Source organism: Homalodisca vitripennis, chromosome 6, assembly GCF_021130785.1.
Source record: "Homalodisca vitripennis isolate AUS2020 chromosome 6, UT_GWSS_2.1, whole genome shotgun sequence".
Taxonomy (NCBI): domain Eukaryota; kingdom Metazoa; phylum Arthropoda; class Insecta; order Hemiptera; family Cicadellidae; genus Homalodisca; species Homalodisca vitripennis.
Genome location: NC_060212.1, coordinates 149,866,419 through 149,889,028, shown reverse-complemented (window position 1 = coordinate 149,889,028; position 22,610 = coordinate 149,866,419). Strand labels below are relative to the sequence as shown.

Sequence of the window (22,610 nt, the reverse complement as noted above, 5' to 3'; positions counted from 1 at the left end):
GATGGCACAGAAACACACAAACCTCCTCACGAGTTCCATTCCGTCCTAATCGCGCACTCGTACCGACTGGCGGCATTTTTAATCACCACGTCCTGAGAGCGCCGCCAATTGCTGTTTTTCATGCCCTCGGTTTTTATCGTCCGGAATTGTGTCGTGTCGGTGTCACGTTGTTGCAGAAGCTGCGAGTAAGTAAACCGTTGAAAATGCTTACATTCTTTGAGTGAGCGGTTAAAATTCACTTTCCAGACTCACATCCAATGTAAGTAAATTTTCAAAGTTCCAGTACGGTAAAATGTCCAAGAACTGTTTTCGTTGTATCATTTTGTTTGGTTAATTCAGGCGATTATTCCTGGCAACGTCCGCTTAGAAATTGTCCTTGCCCTTGGTACGTCTAAATCCACAAGTCAGGAAAGACGCCATGGGTCTGCAATTTAACTTGTTTGTCAGCGCGTGCTCTTCGGTCAGGAAATACTCAGATGGGTCTGTAATTTCGCTGATTACTTTTCCAAGGTTGCGCACAAGTCCGAGAGTATCTTAAATAGAAGACATCATCACGGATACTCTACTCGTGATTTATACAATGTACAGTTTACATTTACAATATTTAGACAAACATTATTGAATATTTAGAGAACCATGCTAGGAGTTATACTGATCTATTAAATACGATTTCCCCAAGTGCTTTTTAACTGCAGTATACCTCCGGCCATATTGTTCTACCAGCAACCAAGTTGTGTACCGTAACTTACTGCAGTCTGAGAGCGTTGAGCACACTACTTGTATAAATAATCTAACTGAATATGAACATGTCTTTAGGCTACATTAATAATTCTCGTCATTTATCCCATTTTGTTATTTGTTTAAAGTTCTCGCTTTTCGTTCATTCCATATCTGGATTCTTTCTGTAAGAAACTCCACTCTACCCCTTCAACCCTCACATCCGTGAACCTCTAAGCGGCAGCTGCAGCCGTTGACGTTGACCACTTATCCCCTACAAACCACTCAAGCCCGACGTCTGAAGGCTTTCCACATTCACGTGTCCGCGTAGGTCGCAAGGACTTGGCTCTATTTTTAATCTGTTAGTCACGTGGCCGCGTAACCTATCAAGAATTTACATGGCTTTCGATTATCGTTCATAACGCTTCATCCGTGGGTTCATTTCGATTCGATCGATCGATCGGATTTACATGAATTATCGATCAGTGATAGATACTTAACCCGTCATAGCTACAAAGTGTTCGAACCGACACCTTAATTATTCTTCCCCGGAGCAGAATGAGTAGAACACATATTATTACGGTTTTGGACTTATGGAGGCAGTTTTTTGTATGTGGAAGGCGACAAACGCGTGTTGTTAAGGAAGCATAATTATGTAAAGTTCAGTGTTTCAACCGTGTTATTGACTATTCTTTATGTCTTATTCTTATTATAGAAACAAAGTAGAATTTATCACAAGAAAATCCGTATCATGCAATATTGAACCACCCAGAGACAGAGAGAAAGAGAGACAGATAACTCTCTGATAGTTCCAAGTAACATGTTGTATCTACCAACTTATCAGGGCACGAATTAGATTATTCCGAGCATGTTTTATTTTCGTTGTTTCCTGATATTTATCAAACTACAATCACGTGTCTTTTTCTGACAATCTTGTTTACAAGTACAGTAGAAAAGATAAACCGAAATTAGATGTTTTATAGCATGCTTTGATAGTGTGCTCGGACTGCGTTTCGTTATATTCGGCCACATTATTGACGTATTTATATCTATTTAAAAGCTACTAATCGTACGAATGTTGACTTCTTTCCCTGTGAAATGAACTGATTTCGTCTTTCATTACATAAATAACTTTTCTCCCTTAGACGGAAATAAGCGTGAGCATCTGAGTTCGCCTGTTGGAGAACAGTCAGCAACTGACAAGAGTATACTACGATGGAAGGTGCTTGAACGGGAGGACCGCTCGAGCGTGACGCTACGTTTCTTCAGTTGGCCACCGCTCTTCCTCAGGTGTTCTGCTCCTGCTCCTGAGGGCCATCCTCCACCGAGCACACTGTATCTAACTGTACCGGCCGACGGCCCGGTTGCTCTCTCCTCTCGATCCTCTCTTTGTCCTCCCCCTCCCCGCACTCCCGCCTAGCGATGCCTCAGACCGGACACTTCTCTAGCCGTGGAAACAACAATGGAACCCTGAGGGACGGATAGCAGTGGACTCACAGGGGGCAAGTGCCAAGAGAAAGTCATTAGAGAACTGGAATTGCTTTCAAGTTTAGTCACAGACTGTCCACGTAACATAGAATTTTTACAGATTCGATGAGCCTTTTGTTCATTTTTTTAATGTGTTAAGAGAATATTTTTCAGTACGGGACATAATACATAAATAGTTAAACTACCAATCCTGCGTTTTCCCTCTGATTCTGCTTGTTACCACCGCTTAGCCGTTTTTGAATTGGAAAAATTAATTTTGAGAATTAAAAGAAATCATTATAGTACACATTCAATTTCGACTAGCAAATGTAACAATTTTAATGCATACCAACCACACAGTGCGGTACGTGACTAAACCGAACGATTCCAAAAAAGAACTGTAATAAGAGGTAATCGTTAAACTGTGTTATTTCAGGACGTGGACAGAATTTAAATCGGGAGTTTGAATTGGAAGTTCTAAATGTGGAGCAATAAACGGCGAGCACTGCCCACGCCATTGCCGACCCGGGGTGTGGGAGAAACACGGCCTGATTGATTGTGCATCGGGATTACCTGTATAGGTCACGTGACCACTACAGTTCCGAATATTGTCAGTACATTGCTGACGTAATTCGGTCAATCGTTGATTTGTTTGTCGATAACTGTGCATATCATTTACACCTCAACAACTCGTGTTACGTGTCGACGAATATCGAATATTGGGAAATAACTGAAACCTATTACTGAGTCACCGAATTTTGCACCAAAATCAGTTTAAAACCGGTGATTCATCGAGGTGCAACTCTTAGTTTTTCTTCTAAACGGTGCGGCGGTTCTTGGGACACAGCCTTGTACTATGAGAGTCCATGACGTGTAAGCCACTCGTCTGCTTATGATGCCTTTAGCGTTGACATGTTACCTACCTTTCTTCGGCGAACAACGCGAGAAGTAGCAGTGACTTGACACGGTTTTAGCATGACTGAAGAGTCCGTGTCACCGTTATTTTTTTGTCACGGTTTTTTTTTACTTTCTATCATTTTTTTATAGGCTTATTTTCCTTTTGTACAGTAAGTGCGCTGTAAGAATTGCTATTGTTGTTTATGTCTTAGTTCAGCCCCCCTTCCCAGTATTATGTCCTTTTATAGCGCCAAAACAGTGTAAGTTTCTTTCGGATCTTTACGTTACTAACCCTTTTACTACGACTAACCACCTATAAAACCGATTGGAATGTTGGCCTGTGAGTTACGAAGTAAGTAATAAAAGACCGGAAGGCACGTTTATGAATGTTATGGTCAGTTTCCGTCGACGTACAGTATTGATGTAAACAACAGTTAGAAACAACAGTTCTACCCGGTAACAAAATGTGGTAGGAACAAATACCAGTGACCGGACATGCATATAGAGGTGCCCGTTACTGGTCTGCCTGTCACTGTACGGCCTTGGATGTCCATATCGGCTACCGTTTCTCACTGACCTTAGACAACAACAAGGAAGAACCAGTGTTTTGCTGAGGATTCTGTTATGTATAATTAGCAACATATGCAGCCGTGTGGCACTGAATCTATCGGTCAGCGCTTACAAGTACCAAAGTAGAATTAGTTGTGCTTTGTGATACACCGTGTTTTCGGATTTTCAGAAATTGGTACCAGAGAACTGGAACTCTTAGGATCCGTGTATAATAAATGTATCGTTTTTGTGGGTTGGTTGGGGTTCAGGTAGTGAAACAAGATTTGAAACACTGTATGGTATTCTCCAACTAAGTATGGGGATTAGTTTGCAAAGATTATCACGAAATTCTAAATGCGTGTACCAAACATTTTGTTAAAATTACACGACTTATGTTTCAAATTCCGAAGAAATTAAATTTTTTAGACACAATTTACTGCCCTGGGTAAAAACACATTTTATAAACAGTATTTCAAGGATACGAAACCTCGTTAGTTAAGCGTAATCGAAAAAGAGCGAAAGAATAGACCCTGACTTTCAGGCAGTCGATGAGATCTTGATGAGCTGTTTGAGAAAGTGATATCATCAACTTGAGATCCAATTGTAGTGTCGTTAACTTGAAACGTAAGTCAGTATCTAGTTACAGACGAGCGATCGACCATGCGGTAGTACCATTGGGTGTTGAGTCGACATGGCGTAAGCCTTGAGTCAGCGGACTTGACACAGATGGTTACCTGATGAGGTCTGCGAAGCAATTAGCAATTCACGCTATTGGGTGGAAGGTGTACACATGAGCATTCAACAACCGGATGTAAACTGTGACTAAAACAGTCGTGTGCAACAGATGCGGAAAATGAAGTAATCATGGACTCAAATACCTTTTCCTCGTATTGGATATTTCGTTCTTAAAAAATTAGTAGACTGTTTGGGTCAATTCCTCAACATCGTATGGTCTCTTTCATAATGTTATCTAAGAATCTTCACTTCCTCCGAAGCATTAGATGACGTAACAAATTTGGGTACTTTGTCACCAAAGTATCCCTAAACCCTCTGGAGAATCAGTTGAGGAAAATTGAGTAATTGAGAGTTACAAGGATTTAACGTCGATTTAATCGATAGAATGTATCCCTAAGATTCTGTATACCTCTTGAGAAATGATTTCGTATATTTCCATTGATGCTAAGATGCTCGAAGAGTGATAAAGGATAAGCACAGGATGTCCCGAAGAAGCATAGTTGGATACTCAATGTCTTCTCCTCCAGTAAAAGCTGAAGATTTACGTCGCTCGTTGGTTGGCCGGTACTGCCCGGTTTATGAGGCTGTCAAGTTAATGATGGTCGAGATTGCGGTGGGGAATCGTAATGAATGTTTCAATGATCGCCGTCATTACCGCGTCTTTAGCGCTCGCGAACGGCTCGTGGTATCGGGGATGGCGTGATGGCGTGATGGCCTGCTCTGTATCTCTCTAGCCGGACTGTGTGTACACTTGAAATGCATCTTCTACTGTCTGTGCTGAAAACATTCGCTCTTAATAACACTGTACAATTTTATTATATCACCAAAGTATTCATTTTGTAATCATCTTGGATATTCTTATATCCGTCTTTCCACTCTTAAACCGCCTAATAATAACCGTTCGCTGTTGCCGTTGTGGATCCTGTTATTTGTCGTACTTTGATTCTTCGTTATTTTGGTGGCCATTGTAAAAAAATACAAGTGAATTAATTACGTTTGGTCGCATTTAAAAATGAACAATTTGACTCAGAACAGTTTTTTTTAGTATGGTACCGAGATTTAAGTCTCTCTAAATACTTTCTATTAAGTGTAGAGGGATGGGCGACACAATTTCAAGCAGGATGTACTAAAATGATCTTCACTTTTTTCGCTATAAAAACATTAACATTAGGCCCTTATTTTCACGTGGCGATATCTGTAATTTTATACATAATACGCATCCAAATGTCACTAACTGTATTTATAAAGTGTTTACTTTTTGAATATTTAAACGATGAAGTACAACGAAGTTCAACTGATTTTATAAATTTAACTGTGCCTACACTCAACAGTTCAATTTAGTCAGTGCCTGACTCAAACAAAAATACACATGCCTGTGGCGATTTAATGAGCCAGCTGGCACTGTTGTGACATTGGCTTCCCCAGATTTATTACACATTACAAAAACATCAAGCCACCACATAAATCTGGCGATCGGAAATCCATCCGGAAAACATTCAGTACAGTAATATTTCCTGCACGCTGCTCAGTCAGTGTTTTTCTCCGATAATTCCAGAAACGTCGCATATTTTCCATCATCCTCTTATTTCCGATATGTAAAGCCGAACAATCGGCAGCCAGTCTGTTAGCATGTTTTACATTTTTCTCTCGAGCTATTCTTGTATTACCCGTTCCGATAACATTATCTCTGAGTATCTGAAAATATTCATCGGCGTGTGTTCATTAATGTGTTCATGTTAAATAGGCCGTTTAATTAGACGTGGCACTGATAAATAGACGCGTTCAGACCTGTCGTCTACGATTGTAGCGATACTGTTTGTTTACAGACGTCAGTCAGCTCAAACAACAGGAACGCGACAATGCGGTTGGTTGACGTGTACAACACGCTACCGCACCGTACTTTGTCCCGCTACGTGCGGTTACCGAGTGGTTAGTCTCGGCTTATCATCCAGGTAACCGGGTTCGAATCTTGGTTTGGGCACGGCATTTTCACTCGCTAGCAGATCGTAATCTGGCCCTACGCTAAAGTAAAACTCTGTTCACATATGCTCTGCTGTTAACACATATGCTAGTACATAGGCCTACATTAATGATTAAAGCTGATTTTTTCTATAAAGTTATGACTAGGTGAGTTTATACAACACTTGTTAGTTCTCTAGAGTTTCGTGATCATACCCTTTGCAATTTTGATATTTTACGTGAGGCACACACTATATCGAGTAGTGTTTTTCGTTGCTCCCCCCCTCCCACATCGCACTGTGATCATCGGATGTTTTAGTGTCAGACCGTTCGTAAACAGGGAATACTGTCTTATCTTGTCCAAACATCATAAAGACAGTCTTTGTTTGCAGTTTTATTCCATTAGTTCAAGTTCCATAGTTTTAACTTTTGCGGGCGGAAAACAAAAAAAAAGATTGTCCCATTAATTTATTGCAGGGATATTGTTTCACTGTGATTGATCACTATAAAACTATTTTACAAATTCGTTCAGGTTTCGTTGGGTAATATACACTCTCTCGCTAACCAACTCGGCTTTGGCAACCTGTTGTGAACAACACTTAAGCAAACTAACATCGCGTTTCCGCTTCATCTGTGGCTTCGCGCCTGATCGACTCTGGCTGTCAAAGGCTGGATGTCAGTGGATTAACAAGCTAAAAAGCTACCCCCACTGAGGGAGTCAGTTCATCGGTGAGATGTCGATCCTTTGGTGATGAATTGTATTTTACTTTCTCTATTTAGTTGTTTTTAATAGAAATCTTGATACAATATATTCGACTTCTGATTACCACTGCGCTGTTCGATTTATCGTGTTCATGATTGTGAACCGAGAGAAAGAAGAATGCTGCAAATTTTTGTGACAATAATCATTCAAAATCACCCCTTGTCAAATCATAATGTATTTCATCACATACAAATTCTAATCAGAACTTCAACGCTGTAGCCTGCAGAGTTACACCATTAAGGTGAAAAATTGAACTTTTGAATGTTTGGAAATGAGTATAAGTTGGATGTAGTGATAGATTTTAAATTCATATAATTGAATACTTAAAAGTTAATCAGTCTTTATTTTAAGAAAAAGACGAATTGATGAGATTTCTAGGTTTTGATTATAACCACTTTCTCTAAATTGTATTCGCCGATTACTGAGTATAAATTCAATTTTCTTTCCTAAAATTCTTTGTTTTGTTTATGATGAAAATAAATTCACAACTCCTTGAAGTTTTTGTTTGGTGTCATTTGAAATTTATAAATGGATCAACCTAATCTCCTAAACACTTCATATGTAGTGTTATTATCAGCTATTAGAAGAATACCGAAGTGTATTTACAAAATGAACATAGCTTGTGCTTGGGAAATTTCACTTTATCATTGTTACAATAATAGAAACATGAATATAGAAATCAGCTGTTGTAGATCTAAAATAACAGTAGGAAAGAAAACTATATTAAAGAACTCTCCGAGGAGACGACAACTCGTAAGGTACATGAGTGCGATCGCATACATTCTTCTATCTACAGGGTGGCCCATAAGTCAGTTGTCAGAAATGAAAATACAAAGTTACCAGAAAAGTGCAAATACTTTATTTGTACAAAGTACTGTATTATTAATGTAATTATTATTATTTATTCTTAATTATTAATTTAAAGAGTATCTAACCTACAATAGGTGCTCAAAAGTGGCTTCCACGTTGTTTTATACAAACATCGTCTTAAAAAATTGCAAGTGACAACTGACTTATGGGCCACCCTGTATTACTCCATACCATTAATTATTATTAATTGTTGACGTAGTGAACGTAGCACTCAGTGAACGTAGTGCGTAGTAGCGTAGCAGGCGTGGTAAGCCGTGAACCAGATGTTATACAGCTGTACAAACCGATACTGCCGCTTGACCTCGACAATTGACGAGACCTCTAAATCAGTGTCGGGTATGCGGGCTGTTTGTTTGTGTCGGTCAGGCCTGCTAGGATGCCCTGATATGTGCCTGTTGTGTCCGGATATAGGCTACTGTGCAGTGAATGAGTAGGTCAAACGTCGTGGTTTTCTATAGCAATCACATTTATTCGCTCATCATTCTATATTATATTCTCAACTATACGACGTTCGGTTATCCGAAATGTTATCCGTATTTGGGCGCCTGGAAGGCGCCCCGCGAACAAATCTTATCGGATAATCCTTTGTTGCGTTTGCGCTGCGCTAGCGTTTCCGGGATACGGTACTGTTAGATTTTACGCGTCAATACACCGTACTTTGCTGAATGTTCTACTATTTCTAGTAAATTGCCTAGTAAATTAATTATTATTTATGGCATTTTGAATTTAAGTTTGCTAGCACTCACTACCGGTACATATTTCAAATTTTCTCCTGTACGATGGAGGAATTGGAATTAAAACTTTATAGTACCGGATATTTATTACCGCCCAAACAAAAAAAACGATGTTTCGAGAATACTTATTTATTGTGTAAGTGTAAAAGTCCGTAAGAGTAGAATTCAAAAAAATGTAAAACTGTAGAAAAACTTAATCACCTCATATTGAATCCCTCTTATTATTGTCCTGGTTATTTCGGAAACGGACGGATTGGACAGTTTCGTGTAAACTGCTCAGTTCTAAAGAGTCAAATACCGTGCCTCTGACGTCACCTGGGGTTGGGTTTTTGGGTGGTGGATGATTCACAAACAATTGTTTTGGACGGTTGACTTCGGCGCCTTTAGTTACCGTTGTTCTTGGCTCGTCAGAACCTTTACCTGCTCAACTACCGCCCACATTGGAACTGCCCTGGGTATCCAAAACGCCCTAACCGCCCGTATGAGGAATCCTGTGGATTTCATAGATCGGTTATAAGGAATAGATTTCTTTTGTTATCGTTCTAAACAACACTAGTTTCAATTTTGTTAAATATAGGAAATAACTTAGGTGTTAATAGTTTATCCCTGAAGAAAACATCAGATATGGGTTCTCGAAACGTTGTGTTTTTGTTGTGTGTAACACAAAACTGTCAAGAGTCCGCAACAATGTTACTAACCTATAGTTATATATCTTGGTAATTAAGATGTAAAACGTACTTTTTAGTTGGTTTGTGTTATTTTTAGGAATCTTAATAGGATTCCCATTATTTTCTATGTATAGAGTTTATGTGACCTATTTCGACTTACACAATGTAATTATACTCTATTCTCAACTAATGTATTTCAATAATTCATTGTTACATTAAATACGGATAAATGTTCAAACAAGCTCATTTTTATCCCGTATTACAGTTGGGCACAATGGGTTATGATGATAAATTCACAAGATGCTGGAGACCAAAAACAAACCGTAAGCGGGTGACGTATTTATCACAGCCGGCGACAATAAAGCGAACAAACAAAGAAAGCGTGACAAAGGTTGTAAACTATTGTGAACAACTTTACCGCGCGCCTGTGTTTTCCTTCCACAATAAAATCGCATGGGCGGTTAATATTTAAGTGCACTTGTATGCTAAACTCCTAAATTAGTTGTAAAGTTCCTCCACGCAACGAAAACTCGTTGTTGTACTTTTTTTTCTCTGTTATTTGTAATTTTTCTACTTGTGTGGCGCTTTAAAATATAGTGTTTCTCTTATCAATGAACTCCCGATACGACGATCTTCTCATGTATTTATTTAAGTCAATTAATTATGGTGTTCAAAAGGTAGTTTTTTAGAATTTGTTGAACAGTCAACATTGTTGGTGAAAGTAAATTCTATGAACATAAGCCACTTGTTTCAAGATTTCAAATTGTACGTACTTCCCAGGTGCACCGCCAATTCAGTTTTTGTAACGGATATACGAAGGAGGAAGGGGCAATGTAGTTTTCTCGAAACATTCTGAAGCTTACGTACGATCTTTAAGTAGAATAACACAACTTTAAGAAATCGTGATTCAATTTGAGTCAAAAGCGTTCCATTTGGTTTAATCAACAGAAACAATCCAAGCATTTATTACATTATGTACCAACTAGGCGTAGAAGGTGTAAATACGTTGAGAGTTCTAGATTGCAGAATGTGGAACATATCGATTGTAGTGATTTAACAGTTTTATCCTAGAGTGCAAATGTGGAACATATCGCATGTTAAGTTTTATCGTTGTATACAAATGTGGAACATTTTGCATGTAATGATTTAAACAGTTCCATCCTAGAGTGGAAATGTGCAATATATCGCATGTTCACAGTTTTATCTTAGTGTGCAAATGTGGAACATTTCGCATTTAGTGATTTAAACAGTTTCATGTCCTTCGCTTAAAAGTTTTGTTTGGCCGCAGTTCAGTCGTCGGGGCGCTAAGTTTATTTGTATATTCAACATACGAGCACCCTTTGATAGTCGGCCTAGACATTCCTGCCTTCCAGCACTAGCAGATTTAGACACCAGGGATAAACTACTGCAAGTGATTACTAGCCAGAGCTAATGGTGTCACGGTCGTTTCCATAAGCTTTGTGGGGGTAACAAGAACGTACCTCTCCTGTCCTCTACGTCCGTCGGTATAGGTCTATTTACGCCTGTAGATTTTCTATCGAAGCCTTCAATTTAATGTTATATAAAGAGTTTAATTGAGAGTAATTACGCTCCTTTTCCTTGTTGCCAACAAAGACTAAGAGGGAGAGGATCTGCTATCCCAAGCCCTCCCGAGTTATGCACCCGTAGCCAGGTGTGTTGGTGTTGGCCGAAGTCCGCCTCTAGGTCCGGAACTCCCTGGCGGTATTTATGGATGTTTGTTTTGACTCCTTGACTAATCTGGATTTTCAGCGAGTCGCTCCTCAACGTTAGCGGTTTCCTTATTTATCACCGGTATTTACGTTTGAGTTTTGGCATTGTCCAATTTGTCGGGGTTTCCCCATTTGTCAACCTAAAATCGGGTGGGTGTATAAGTGTTTTGGTTCTCTTCCAAGATTTTCTACGACCGCGGTAGCAAATTGTTGCTCACTTTTTTCATTCAAGAAATCTTTGGTGTAACAATCGGTACAACATTTTTATTGTTATTTTATGGGGTTTAGTTTAGTTTTGCCTTATGTTTTGATGATTAAAGTGTGTTTGTTGCTGAATCCTCTCCAACCATCGGTGGATTTCTTTGCCATTACCTGTCCGCTCTTCAAAAAATGTACAGAAGCTTCCAGGTAAAAGTAATACCTTCACTTTCAAACTTAAACATTCTTCTCGTCCCAATCTATGACTGACTTTCTAATAATTATCGACGGCACCGAAAGTGGCCGGTGGGTCCGAATGAACCGGGCCTGTCATAGTTTTGTCTCTCCTCCTCCCGTGGACCCTAGGGACTCTCCGGTAGTGAAAGGCATGACCTCCAGTACCCACAAAGTCATTGTCAGCTTTCCCTGTCACTCTATGGTCGGTTATACCTCGTGCTTCTTAGAACGGATACAGAGCATTGTGCTGAGTACGCCGAGGGCTGTGCGACAACTGACGAGCGAGGCTGTAGTGTCGAAGTTCCAAGACCAACTTCCTCGTATGTTGAATATTTTATGGAAGCCGTTATCAGTACCTAATCTCCTCGTTGTTGAAAACATCATGTTTATAACAATCCCTGAAGCAGTTGGCTGCCGATTCCGTGGAGCTGGTTCTTGATTTCTGTCAGATATACGAGGTTCTTGATAGCCGTTAACGATTAATATCAGTGTAGTTTATTTCTTAGATTTGACGATACCGCTCTTGGACAAATTGTGTGCACTAATTTATTGTTGTTTTATCTGAGGCGATGAGAAGTTGACATTAAAATATTTTTGGAATTGCACAGTGCATAAAATCTTCTGAATGTGATGATATGATTTTTCCGAATGATGATAAATAGTAACTCGAAAACAGATTCTCAACTAGCAGGTTTTGTGTTTATTTTGGCGTTTTCTCATATTTTACACGAATTAAAGCTCTTGGAACAATTATGCACCAATTTATTGTTGTTTTATCTGAGGCGATGAGAAGATGACATTAAATTGTTTTTGGATTATTCAACGATTTGCGCAGTGTCTAAATCTTCTGAATGTGATGATATGATATTCCGAATGATGATAAACGGTAACTAGAAAACAGATTTTCAAATAGCAGATTTTGTTTATTTTGACGTGTTACAAATTAAAGAACTGGAGTATTATAACAGGCTAAATCATCCAATGATTTATCGTACAGGAGATAAACTGAGATCTATAGCCGTACTGTGGAAACGAACCATAGGCATAACATAAAGCCTGCAATGCCATCAAGATAAGACTGGCTGGGTTGCAATACAGGGAACGCTTATAGCGTGCGGCAGTAGAGGACTAAAGGGCAGTGCCCCGCTATAACGTGGTTATATCTGGCTCCCGGAGCTCTTCTCTATCATCGTTCCGTTTGCACTTCTGGTACACTTTTTTTCAATCTTCCAAACATTGATGATAAGATTGGATTTTTCTAAGATGCCTCTTATTATATTATATATTACAGGGTGTATTTATTGTCTGGAATCACCAAATATATCCTTTAATAATTTAAATATAATTTGAAAACCTCTTACATCGTGATCGGTGTTTTTAATCGTGGTGTTTAAATAGAGGAGTTTGGGCATCTACTTTTTGGAAAAAACAAAGTTTTGTTATGGTCCACACCAACGGGGGACGTTCCGCCGTGGGTATAGTGAATATTCTTAATGGAAGGCCTAATACCTCTGTGATTACATAATTTTAAAGGTAATAGCTTCTTACTGAATTGAAGTGCCACAAACCGCATCTCAAGGGAATTATGTCTCATCAGAATAATAGAGCATTTTTAGTATTGAAAATTTACTCGTGTTCAACAATGAAAATTTTAACGATGGTTCTGCCACAAAATGTGTTACACTAATTTTTTTTTTTAGCATTTTTTTAAATGTTCAATTATATTAAAACAACAAATTCCAGTTTTAAGTCTGGTTCTTATTAGCACAAATGTTTGTTTGCCAGTTTTATTACGGCCAGGGCTGAGTACATTTATGATGGAAATACTTATGTTATTGATTTCTTATTACAAATAAAAAATAAATGTATGCTGTTTAGGAAAAAGTCTTCAACAAACGTTTTACCGTGCATTTGGTGGTCAAAGCAAATGTTCGAACTGTGTCTCCTTCTACGGATTATGACAATGAGCCAATCTTTTTGCTTTGTGTTTTTTTTTTAATATTGATTTCGTACAGAGGTTTGTGAGGGACAGAGCACCGAGAAACAGGTTCTATCTTTTCTTCAGTTATCAAAGCAATCTCCTCCATAATCCAGTTCAGCTGTTTCGGTAGGTCTTCCAAATGTTGAGGCTTTCTTCTATAAACATTGGATTATGTTTATTGTACCATTTGGTATAATATTTATAGTATTGGGGTGGTAATTTCGGGTGAGAGGGGGTGGCACATGGAGTGGGGTGGCGTCGAGGGGGGGGGGGGGGGGGGGGGGGGGTTCGAGGGGGGGGGGGAGAGTCAGTGGGATGGGGGGGGGGGGGGGCAGGGAGGGAGGGGGAGGGGGGGGGGGGAGGGGGGGAGAGAAGGTGGGGGGGGGGGGGGGGTGAGGGGGTGGGGAGTAGGGGAGGGGGCGGGGGGGGGTGGAGGCGGGTGGGGAGGGGGGGGGGAGTGGGGGAGGGGGAAGTGGGGGGGGGGGGGGGAGGATGGGGGGGGTGTGGGAGGGAGGTGGGAGGGGGTGTGGGCGGGAAAAGGGGGGGGACCGGGGGGGGGGGGAGGGGGGGAGGGGATCGTTTTGTCGTTTTTTTTTTTTTTTTTTTTTTTTTTTTTTTTTCTTTTTTTTTTTGCTTTATTTTGTTTTTGTTTTTTTTTTTTTTTTTCTTTTTTTTTTTTTTTTTTTCTTTTTGTTTCGTTACTTTTTTCGTTTTTGGTTATTTTTGTTTTTGTTTTTGTTGTTTTATAATTTTACTTTTTTTTTATTTTTTTTCTTTATTTTCCTATCTCGGCCAAATCATTATGAGGGAAACCATTAAATCCAAATAATCTCTTACCTGTCTCCATTAATAGGGTGGTAGCACATCCTGCTGAAAACCCCACTTGCCCTCGCATTCATGTGTTGATTGAAGAGTAGCTTGAATTGGGGACATTATACCATTTGCATCTCAAAGTATTCTTCCTGATGCTATTTGATAGTGGGATTTATTTCTTTTTGGAGCTTATTGTAGTAAAGTTCGGCCTTTAATAATTTCCGATTTTGTGTAATTCGTATGAAAAGGGTCCACAATTTTATAGTAATCTATGACTTAGTGCCGGTCCTAAAATTCCACACCATACGTTTCAGTTTTAGTGGTTGCTGTGAATCGGGGATATCACCTAGTAATCCAATGTGGGTTACACCACCCCACGCCCAGTAGATGGCATGTGCTGTTTACATTGCCATTTAGGAAAAAAAAGTTGCCTCATCAGAAGAATAGTATGTTGTCAGAAAATTCTTCATTGTCATACATTTTCTCATCACCAACGTTCCCAACCCCCCCAAAACAAAAATAAATAAAAAACCCTTCCACCAGTTTCAACTCTTCTGTCGTAATCATCCTCCACTTAATTGTTGGAACTCATAAATGAACTTTAAATGGTTTGTATTTATTAATTTTCAAAAATCTTACTCACAGAAATAGGGTGCAGAGTTGGATCATGTTGGCTGTGCAGCTTTTCTGAGCGATGTATGTTGGAGTTCTTCAATAATTGTTTGCAAACACATCCTGTGCATGTTCTTCATATGTTGCCAGTTTGTTTCCTACACGACTTTGGCCAATTACGTTACATCTGTTTTTTTTCTGGGGGCTGTCCATGGCGGACTGTAGCCCTGTCATTTCAAAACGCTCAATAGTTTTTGTTTTGATTGTTGTGAAAAACACTTATGGGATTCCTTCTGGGAATAATGTGTCATTAAACAAATTACAAACTGACCGATAAGATCTATGCCGATCGGCATATCCTCGGTCCCGTTCCTGCTGGGCTGGTGTAGGGCGCTACCACAGTATCACTGCTTCAATCAACAGAGTAATTCGTTCTCTTTTCAGAAAATTCCATAAAATGAAAAATAAAAAACATGAAATTCTGCTATATTAGATAACTTGTCTGACAGCAATGCTTCAGCGACACCTGATTAACTCGACAGAATGATAATGACCTTTGTCCATTTGTAATTCCACCAAGCTACTTAGACCTGGTCAATGTTTTTGTGAAAGCTCCATGTCAACAAACTGAAGATAACCTGTAGACCAGATCGATGTAATAACACAATAATGTTATTCATAGGGCCTAGTGACCTTTGTCTTTTTAATCCTTCCTGCTGAACAGGAAAAACACGAAGTACAGATTTCATAAGTAATTCCGAGAAAGTGGACGCATTAAGTTTTATTCATTTTAATAAAAAAACTGGTAAATTTGTATAATGAAACCAGCTTTAAAAATAAAATTGTTTATTTTATTTTAATTGAACATTTATAAAATGCGTAAAAATTAGTGTTAAACATTTTGTGGCAAGAACATGTTAAAATTACATTGTTGAACATCAGTAAATTTTTCAATACTAAAAAAATGCTCTATTTTCTGATGAAAATACATTCCCTTTGAGATGCGGTTTGTGGCATTCAAATTCAGGAGGGGGCTTTTGGGGAATGGCGATTGGAGGGGGTTAGGACGTTGGTGTGTAAGTAAGCTATTACCTTTAAAAAATTATGTATCAACAAGGTATAGGCTTCCATTATTCCACGACTACCCTCGGCAGGGACGTCCCCACCGCTTTGGTGTTTGAAAAAAAAACGCAAATAACAACACAAATATCCCAAAATAATATTCCCACTCTCTATCTCTATTCTACGGACCTAAAAAAGACACCGAACCCGGAAGATGAGATTGTAAGAGGTTTCAAATTTATATTTAAATTATTAAAGGTTTTTTGGGGTGTTTCCAGACTTGAATATACACCCTGTATATATTTATAGTATATATATGGTTATTAGATATATATATATATATATTTATATATATGTAATATTCGTGAACTCTTATTTATTTTACCTTGAAAAAAAAGGTCAGATGCAAATGAGTTTGCCGTGGCGGTATGATAATTCGATGACGATAAATCTAAATTTTGTATAGATCTTAATAATTTACTTGTTATAATAATGATGACTCTTGACGTCAGTTCCATATTACATTTTTTATTTTTATATCAGTCTTACACCATTGTCGGTCATGTCCATTGAATCGATACACGATATTCCTGCTTTCATCTGTATGTCAAGGGCAAACTATAGTTGATCAATGTTATCGGTGCTGATTTCAATCTATGTATTTTATTACTGAATTACATTTGTAGTGCTGCTCTATTGTTTTAGACTGTCGGCAGTAGTGTACGCTATAAGAGATGGCCAGTCTTTCCATCATCTATTTATATTTGTTTACTGTATATTACCCTCCCGACGCGTAGCGTCGTACTAAATGTATATCCTCTTATCCCCCAGTCGGGTTTTGGAAAACTGAAAAGAATTTTCGTGTGCTCCTAGTTCATCAAGTGGACCCCACGTTGTGGTCACGACACGCTGATGGCGTCGGCGTGGCGCCTTGGGAGTCGTAAGTGTTTTGTAAAAGTATTTTACTACCAACGATGCTATCAAGTGCTCCATTAAATCCTAAAAAGTTCTCCGGCCAATTTCGACGCAGTCATTGGCCATGCGATTCTGAGAGAGAAGCGCCTTAATTCTTCCCCGGATAAGGTCTAAATGCTTGGAATATCGCGGCATCTTGGTGAGAGTACCGTTTAGTGGAGCTAAAAGTCCTCTGAAATCTGTATGATGAGACACTTATGATTGAGCGCTTGAATGTGTCCTTCGCCGTGTTTTTCTCAAATTCCAAGGCGATAAAGAGATGATGGGCGCGGCGCTCGATGTGTAGGCCATTACGATACAACTGCGCGGACCGTTACGGCCCATCACGAATCATGGACCGTGCCTTGTCCTCGCACGTCGGGGCAAGGTCGGGGTCCTTTCCGGCAGAGGACTGTCCAGACGTCATCATTCTCGAACAAACGACAGACCCAAAATATTATCCCCTTAAGAGAGACGCAGCCGTTTGTGTAGGCTACTACGATCATGGAATCCTTGGATCACAACGTAATCATTTTAAAAAAACCATAAGTATTCTGTAATTAATAAATAATAGTTTTTGGTGGTATATTCTGCCTAACTGCAAAGAAGCTAGAGTGCGGTTTGCTTTTACATTTCCGCCGTTCATGTCATTCATCACGATGACATCTTTGATGGCAGTATTTTGTAATTAATTTACGAGACTTTAGGGATGATTAGGAATGATTAGAGATTAATTTATGACATTGTGTGTCAAACTAACGAAGGATCGGATTGTTTATCTGCAGAGCGGAATCTTTGAAGTGAGAATGGAGCGATACGCGAACACATAGGACCGGAAATGATCAAAAGACAGCTGATAAAAATTGTGAAATCTGAGCGATATTGTTCCTGTCAAGCTAATTTATAGTGAGTCTTTTATGTCAAATTACCAAGAAACACATGCCTCTGGTTAGACTAATTACTTCCTTGCAGGTGTTGAGAAATTGAATGTTTTCCAGAAACTACTTTTCCAGATTAACTCTATACACTGTTGATTCTTAATGTGTGATAGAGTTGTATCTGGATTGGTTATACTTTATTTTGAACAGCACACATATTTGCGAACCATATTTATAAATAAATGACTATGTTTGAATCTGGTTAATAACTGCAAAATATTTGTTTCAGAGTCCTGGCTCGTTACCTCTCAGCAAGGACCTGTTGGCCAAGTTCAACGGCGTCAGCAAAGCGCCTCAGCAGCCGACTCATAAGCTGAGGCATGGGATGCCTTCCAAAAATGGAGCAGAGGTCAGTATATTTGAGATTTTCTCTCCTTAAATAATCTACTGGAAGTATTGTTTCACTCCTTCAAGCGTGGATATTTTATTCTAAGCCGTTGCTTTCCCGCTGTGAAAATAATTTGCAAGATAATTAGAGACTAATCTAGAGCCTCAGGACGCAGGATGTCTATCGCGATTCAATGTCCATTTCATTTCCTTCGCTTTCTCTTATCATTGACATCTGAGGTTTTTAATGAAGGATACTCTCATTATCATGTGTTCCGTCACTTGCTTGACGAGTACACTTGATCAGTCACCGTTGTAGTTTCTCTTCCTTCTCCCTCGACGGCTGGATTCGTGGATGTCGTCCTACTCTTGACAGTTACAGGCCCATAACACTTTTGTTAGCCTCTTCTGTCGCCTCTCCTTCATTACTGGGACACATTGAGACAATTTTCCCCGCCATCGAGTACGTTGAACGCTTCTACAACAATCTATACCTTAATCCCACTCCTCTTTCAATGTCCACGTATTTTCCGCCTCGTTGGTTTTATGAAAGCGGTGATTTCATTCTAGGATGGATCTTTTAGGTTTTTATTAATTTAAGAGGTACAATTCGACTTTCTAAAAGGTGAGAAGATTCAGAGATGCCATGCAAACACAGGAGTGTTTTTTTCATTATATTTGATAATGCTTCGGTGCAAAGTAATGGTCTACTCTTACAAGTAAGGCTGAAAATGATGGCTAATCCGGCCATGGTGTGACTTGTTGGACACGGCGACATGAGCGTGAAGCATTGCTGTGAATAATGTAACGAGCTACCTGCCCGCACGAAGTGGCTATCGACTAGGCCCCACTAGGAGGTGGCTTCAAGATTGACCGATGCCCTATTCCAAGTTGCATGCGTGTCCAAGCCGTGGACAGGCTTCGATTATGGACATCGCCTATTTTGACGACCCTCCTGTGACCAGGGTTCGCCGGCATGTATTCAGAATTAAATAATAATAATTGAATAATTTATTTGCATACGATTTTTTTTAGCAAAGAATGGATTTTTAAATCGATTAGCCATTACGTATGGCAGTTCAGTGTTGGTGGGTTTGCCATCCACCTCTGCTTTCTCGAAGACATGAGAGATTTACTTGGCTGACTCCTCTATTTATTTCTCAATGACAGTTGCCTGGCACTCGCGTTGTGTGTGGTTGCGGAAGCTGTAACTTGTGTCAACATATTGTGCTTTGTCTCGGTTCTATGTCAAGGCCACGGTATACCACAGGCTACTAAACAAAATCCCTCCGAGTGCCTAAGGTTTTGATTTAGTAATGTTTATAATTTTTGTAAGCAAACGTTCGAATTGGACTTAAATGTGAGTGTTTCATGTAGTCAGGCGATTTTCTTATTTAAAATAAGGTCTCTTTAAAATATTTTATGGGGTTCATTTGAAAACAATTTTAATGCTAATGGGGTTACGGACATTTTCCATCGTTATATGTTACAAAAAGTATAACACACGTTTCCAGGATTGAAATCTGCATTATTGTGTATGTGTCAAAAACACCAATACATGGACATGCACAAAAAAATTTAAAACTAAAAAGTGTGGCAGCAAAATACTTTGTGGCAGTAAATCGTACTGTCAATCATGAACAAAAAATTTAAAAATTAAAAAGTTAAATTAAAGTTAAAAACTAAAAGCACAAAAGTGGCACTGGACTGCCACTTAAAAAAGCACTTGTAAGTGTTTGTGTGAATGTTTATGTACTATGGTTTTTAACATCTGAATAAGAAAGTAGATTTCAATCCTCGTACTACTATAGCTTTCGTAACATATATTGATGGCAAATATCCGAAATCTGATTATCTTTTATCCATCGATAATAAACTTTAAAAAAGGACAATTTTAATTGTCACAAATATATGTTTATAATTATGAGTCTACCTCTAGCTTTTGAGTTACTTCTTGTGCCAAACCATATCGAGAAAGAAGTATGATTATGTTTCACAGTCGTGCTTCTACTTTCGCTGTTATTTAGAACAACACAATAACAGGAGTCTGAACCTGATACAGAGTCCTATTTTAGATTCCAAATGTAAAGTTCTGTATTTATAAATAATAGGATGCTGAACTGTAGAAGTAACTTCCTTTTGATTCGAAATTCACACATTATTACAGAGTTTTACCCGATTATTACAAAAAACGTGCTTTTTCGTTGTTCGAAGTAGTGCTTTTGAAACACAATAGAACCACTTCATTGTCTGTACGAAACTTGGATCAAAAGCTTCTGAAAAAACTATAGGCCCACTTCACTGTCAATAGGAAATACTTTCAGATCAAATACTATAGGACAATTTCATTATTATAGGAATACTATAGAAAACACTTTAATATGGATGGTAGATATTATGTTATAAATAGCATATCTACGTCATAGCAAAATAAATGTGCTCATATGTCACGAGGCGTCGCTCTTACCAAAAATAGCAAGTGTACACAAGTTAATCCGGTTTCCTCAGTCGACGCCATATCTAACGGTTTATTTCCTCTCTCGTGGCCGGTCACGTGGTCTGAGATAAGATAGCGCCGCACTCTTTAGTCATCTGCATCAATACTTCGTATAAAAAATAATTGGGTTAAAATAATCAGAACTAGACTTTGAAACTAGGTTCTCCTTTGTTCGAACGGGGGTGTCAGCAGTTGTGTAAGCATTAAATTAATCTTATTAAACAGTCATTTGTTAACAATCTTGTATATCAATGCGTAGTACATTTTTATAAGAGAACGTAAGCCCGTTTTTATAAGAATACACAAGTTTATATAGTTAAAGTTGTTTTAAGAGAGAGATTAGTTTTTTGCAGTATAAATACGATGAACTAATTCGTCAGAGTTTTTTTTTGTCAGCAATTCACAATCGGTAGGCTAATTCGATATTTTATACGATAAACAGCCACTAATTTTTTGAATTGGTGTGACGAGTCCTATATTTCCCCATCACCAGTCCTAAAATCCCAATGGCCAAATTATGTTTTTTATTTGGAGCTTTTCTAAAGTCTGTACGGAAAACGTTTCTGTTTTAAATCACTAGCATACATGATCACAAAGACACAAACCTATGTAATTCTTAGTCTGTGATCAGATTTTGGTAGCAGATGTGAAAATATTCCTATAGCTAGCTGTCCTTTACCGAATGAAGTAAGCGCATATGCTGTTGTGAGCAGACCGTGACATTTTAGCCGTTCCTGCTCATTGCCAGACACAGTAGGCTAATTAATTAGTTAATTGAATGTTTGCAGTAATTAACAAAGTAATGTGTGCCTTGAAAGTAAGTTGGCTAGATAAGCTGCGTTATAATTTTATTCCAACCAGCTTTAATTGTTATTTTAGTACTTATTACGATAAAATCATCTCCAGTGCTTTATACGTCTAACTATTTGTCATTTTCCGAATAAAAACCATTACTTAATAATACCATTATAATACTTTGTAGTACTTAGTAGTTAAATAGTTCATACAGTAATAATGGTTTTACTCTACATATTTTGATTTAGTATGTTTTACCCCTCGATATAAATACGATACTATTACAAATTTGCACATCATTACTCGAAATCGTTTGGATCATGTAATATAACCGACACTCCTCTTATAAAAAGTATAAATATTTATATTCTAAAGTACAATACTCCGTGAGTGTTGACTCCGATAATTAGTTATTGTTTTATCAACATTTGCTACTTTTGGTTTGTTGGCGTGTTAAAAGCTAATGCTTTACTGTGGTAAATAACAAGAGTAACAGTGGGTTTAGTTTCAAATTAACATTATTAAGTTGACAGCGTACTGACATTAATCACGCAATGGAAACAATTGCTAACCAGTGCTGATGGGCTGTTATCATTATTATTAAATAAAAAATACAAACAAAAAAAACAGTGGAATTTTAGCATTTTCCGAAGAAATGTACAACAAAACAAATTTAACCACGTTTATAACATTCAAAACGAGAACATAGAAGAATTGAATATAGCTGAAATTACTACGGATTTTTTTATTTTCATATTTCTCTGATTCGTAAATTTAAACTAAACCTCATAAGCATTTATTTTCAGCTCGTGACCTTGATTTGTCACTAACTTCTCAATGTTTAAATAATTAATTTATGGATTGCTCTCAAAAACTTATTCAAGAACAATACACTCAGCAGAAATAGAACTTTCATAGTGGAAGATACAACGTTGGAAGTCAACTCATACTTACTCATTTCGAATGTACATTTGTTGTTTCTTTTCCAATTATTGTGGTTCCAAAATTTCATATCCGTTTAAGTATTAAGTAACCAACCACCAAACTCATTGTTGTTGACAATTTAATGGATTTCTTTATTAGTACATTCTTATAGCATACAGAGGC

The 22,610-nt window shown here is 38.3% G+C and overlaps 1 protein-coding gene across 1 annotated transcript in view; it reads left to right on the top strand.

Annotated features, from left to right (window-relative positions):
• LOC124365008 overlaps nt 1-22,610 on the top strand; it is a 262,674-nt gene that overhangs the window by 220,344 nt on the left and 19,720 nt on the right. The window contains exon 3 of the mRNA XM_046820884.1: nt 18,114-18,233. Within this exon, the coding sequence (XP_046676840.1) occupies nt 18,114-18,233 (120 nt within the window). The remainder of the gene's footprint in view (nt 1-18,113; nt 18,234-22,610) is intronic.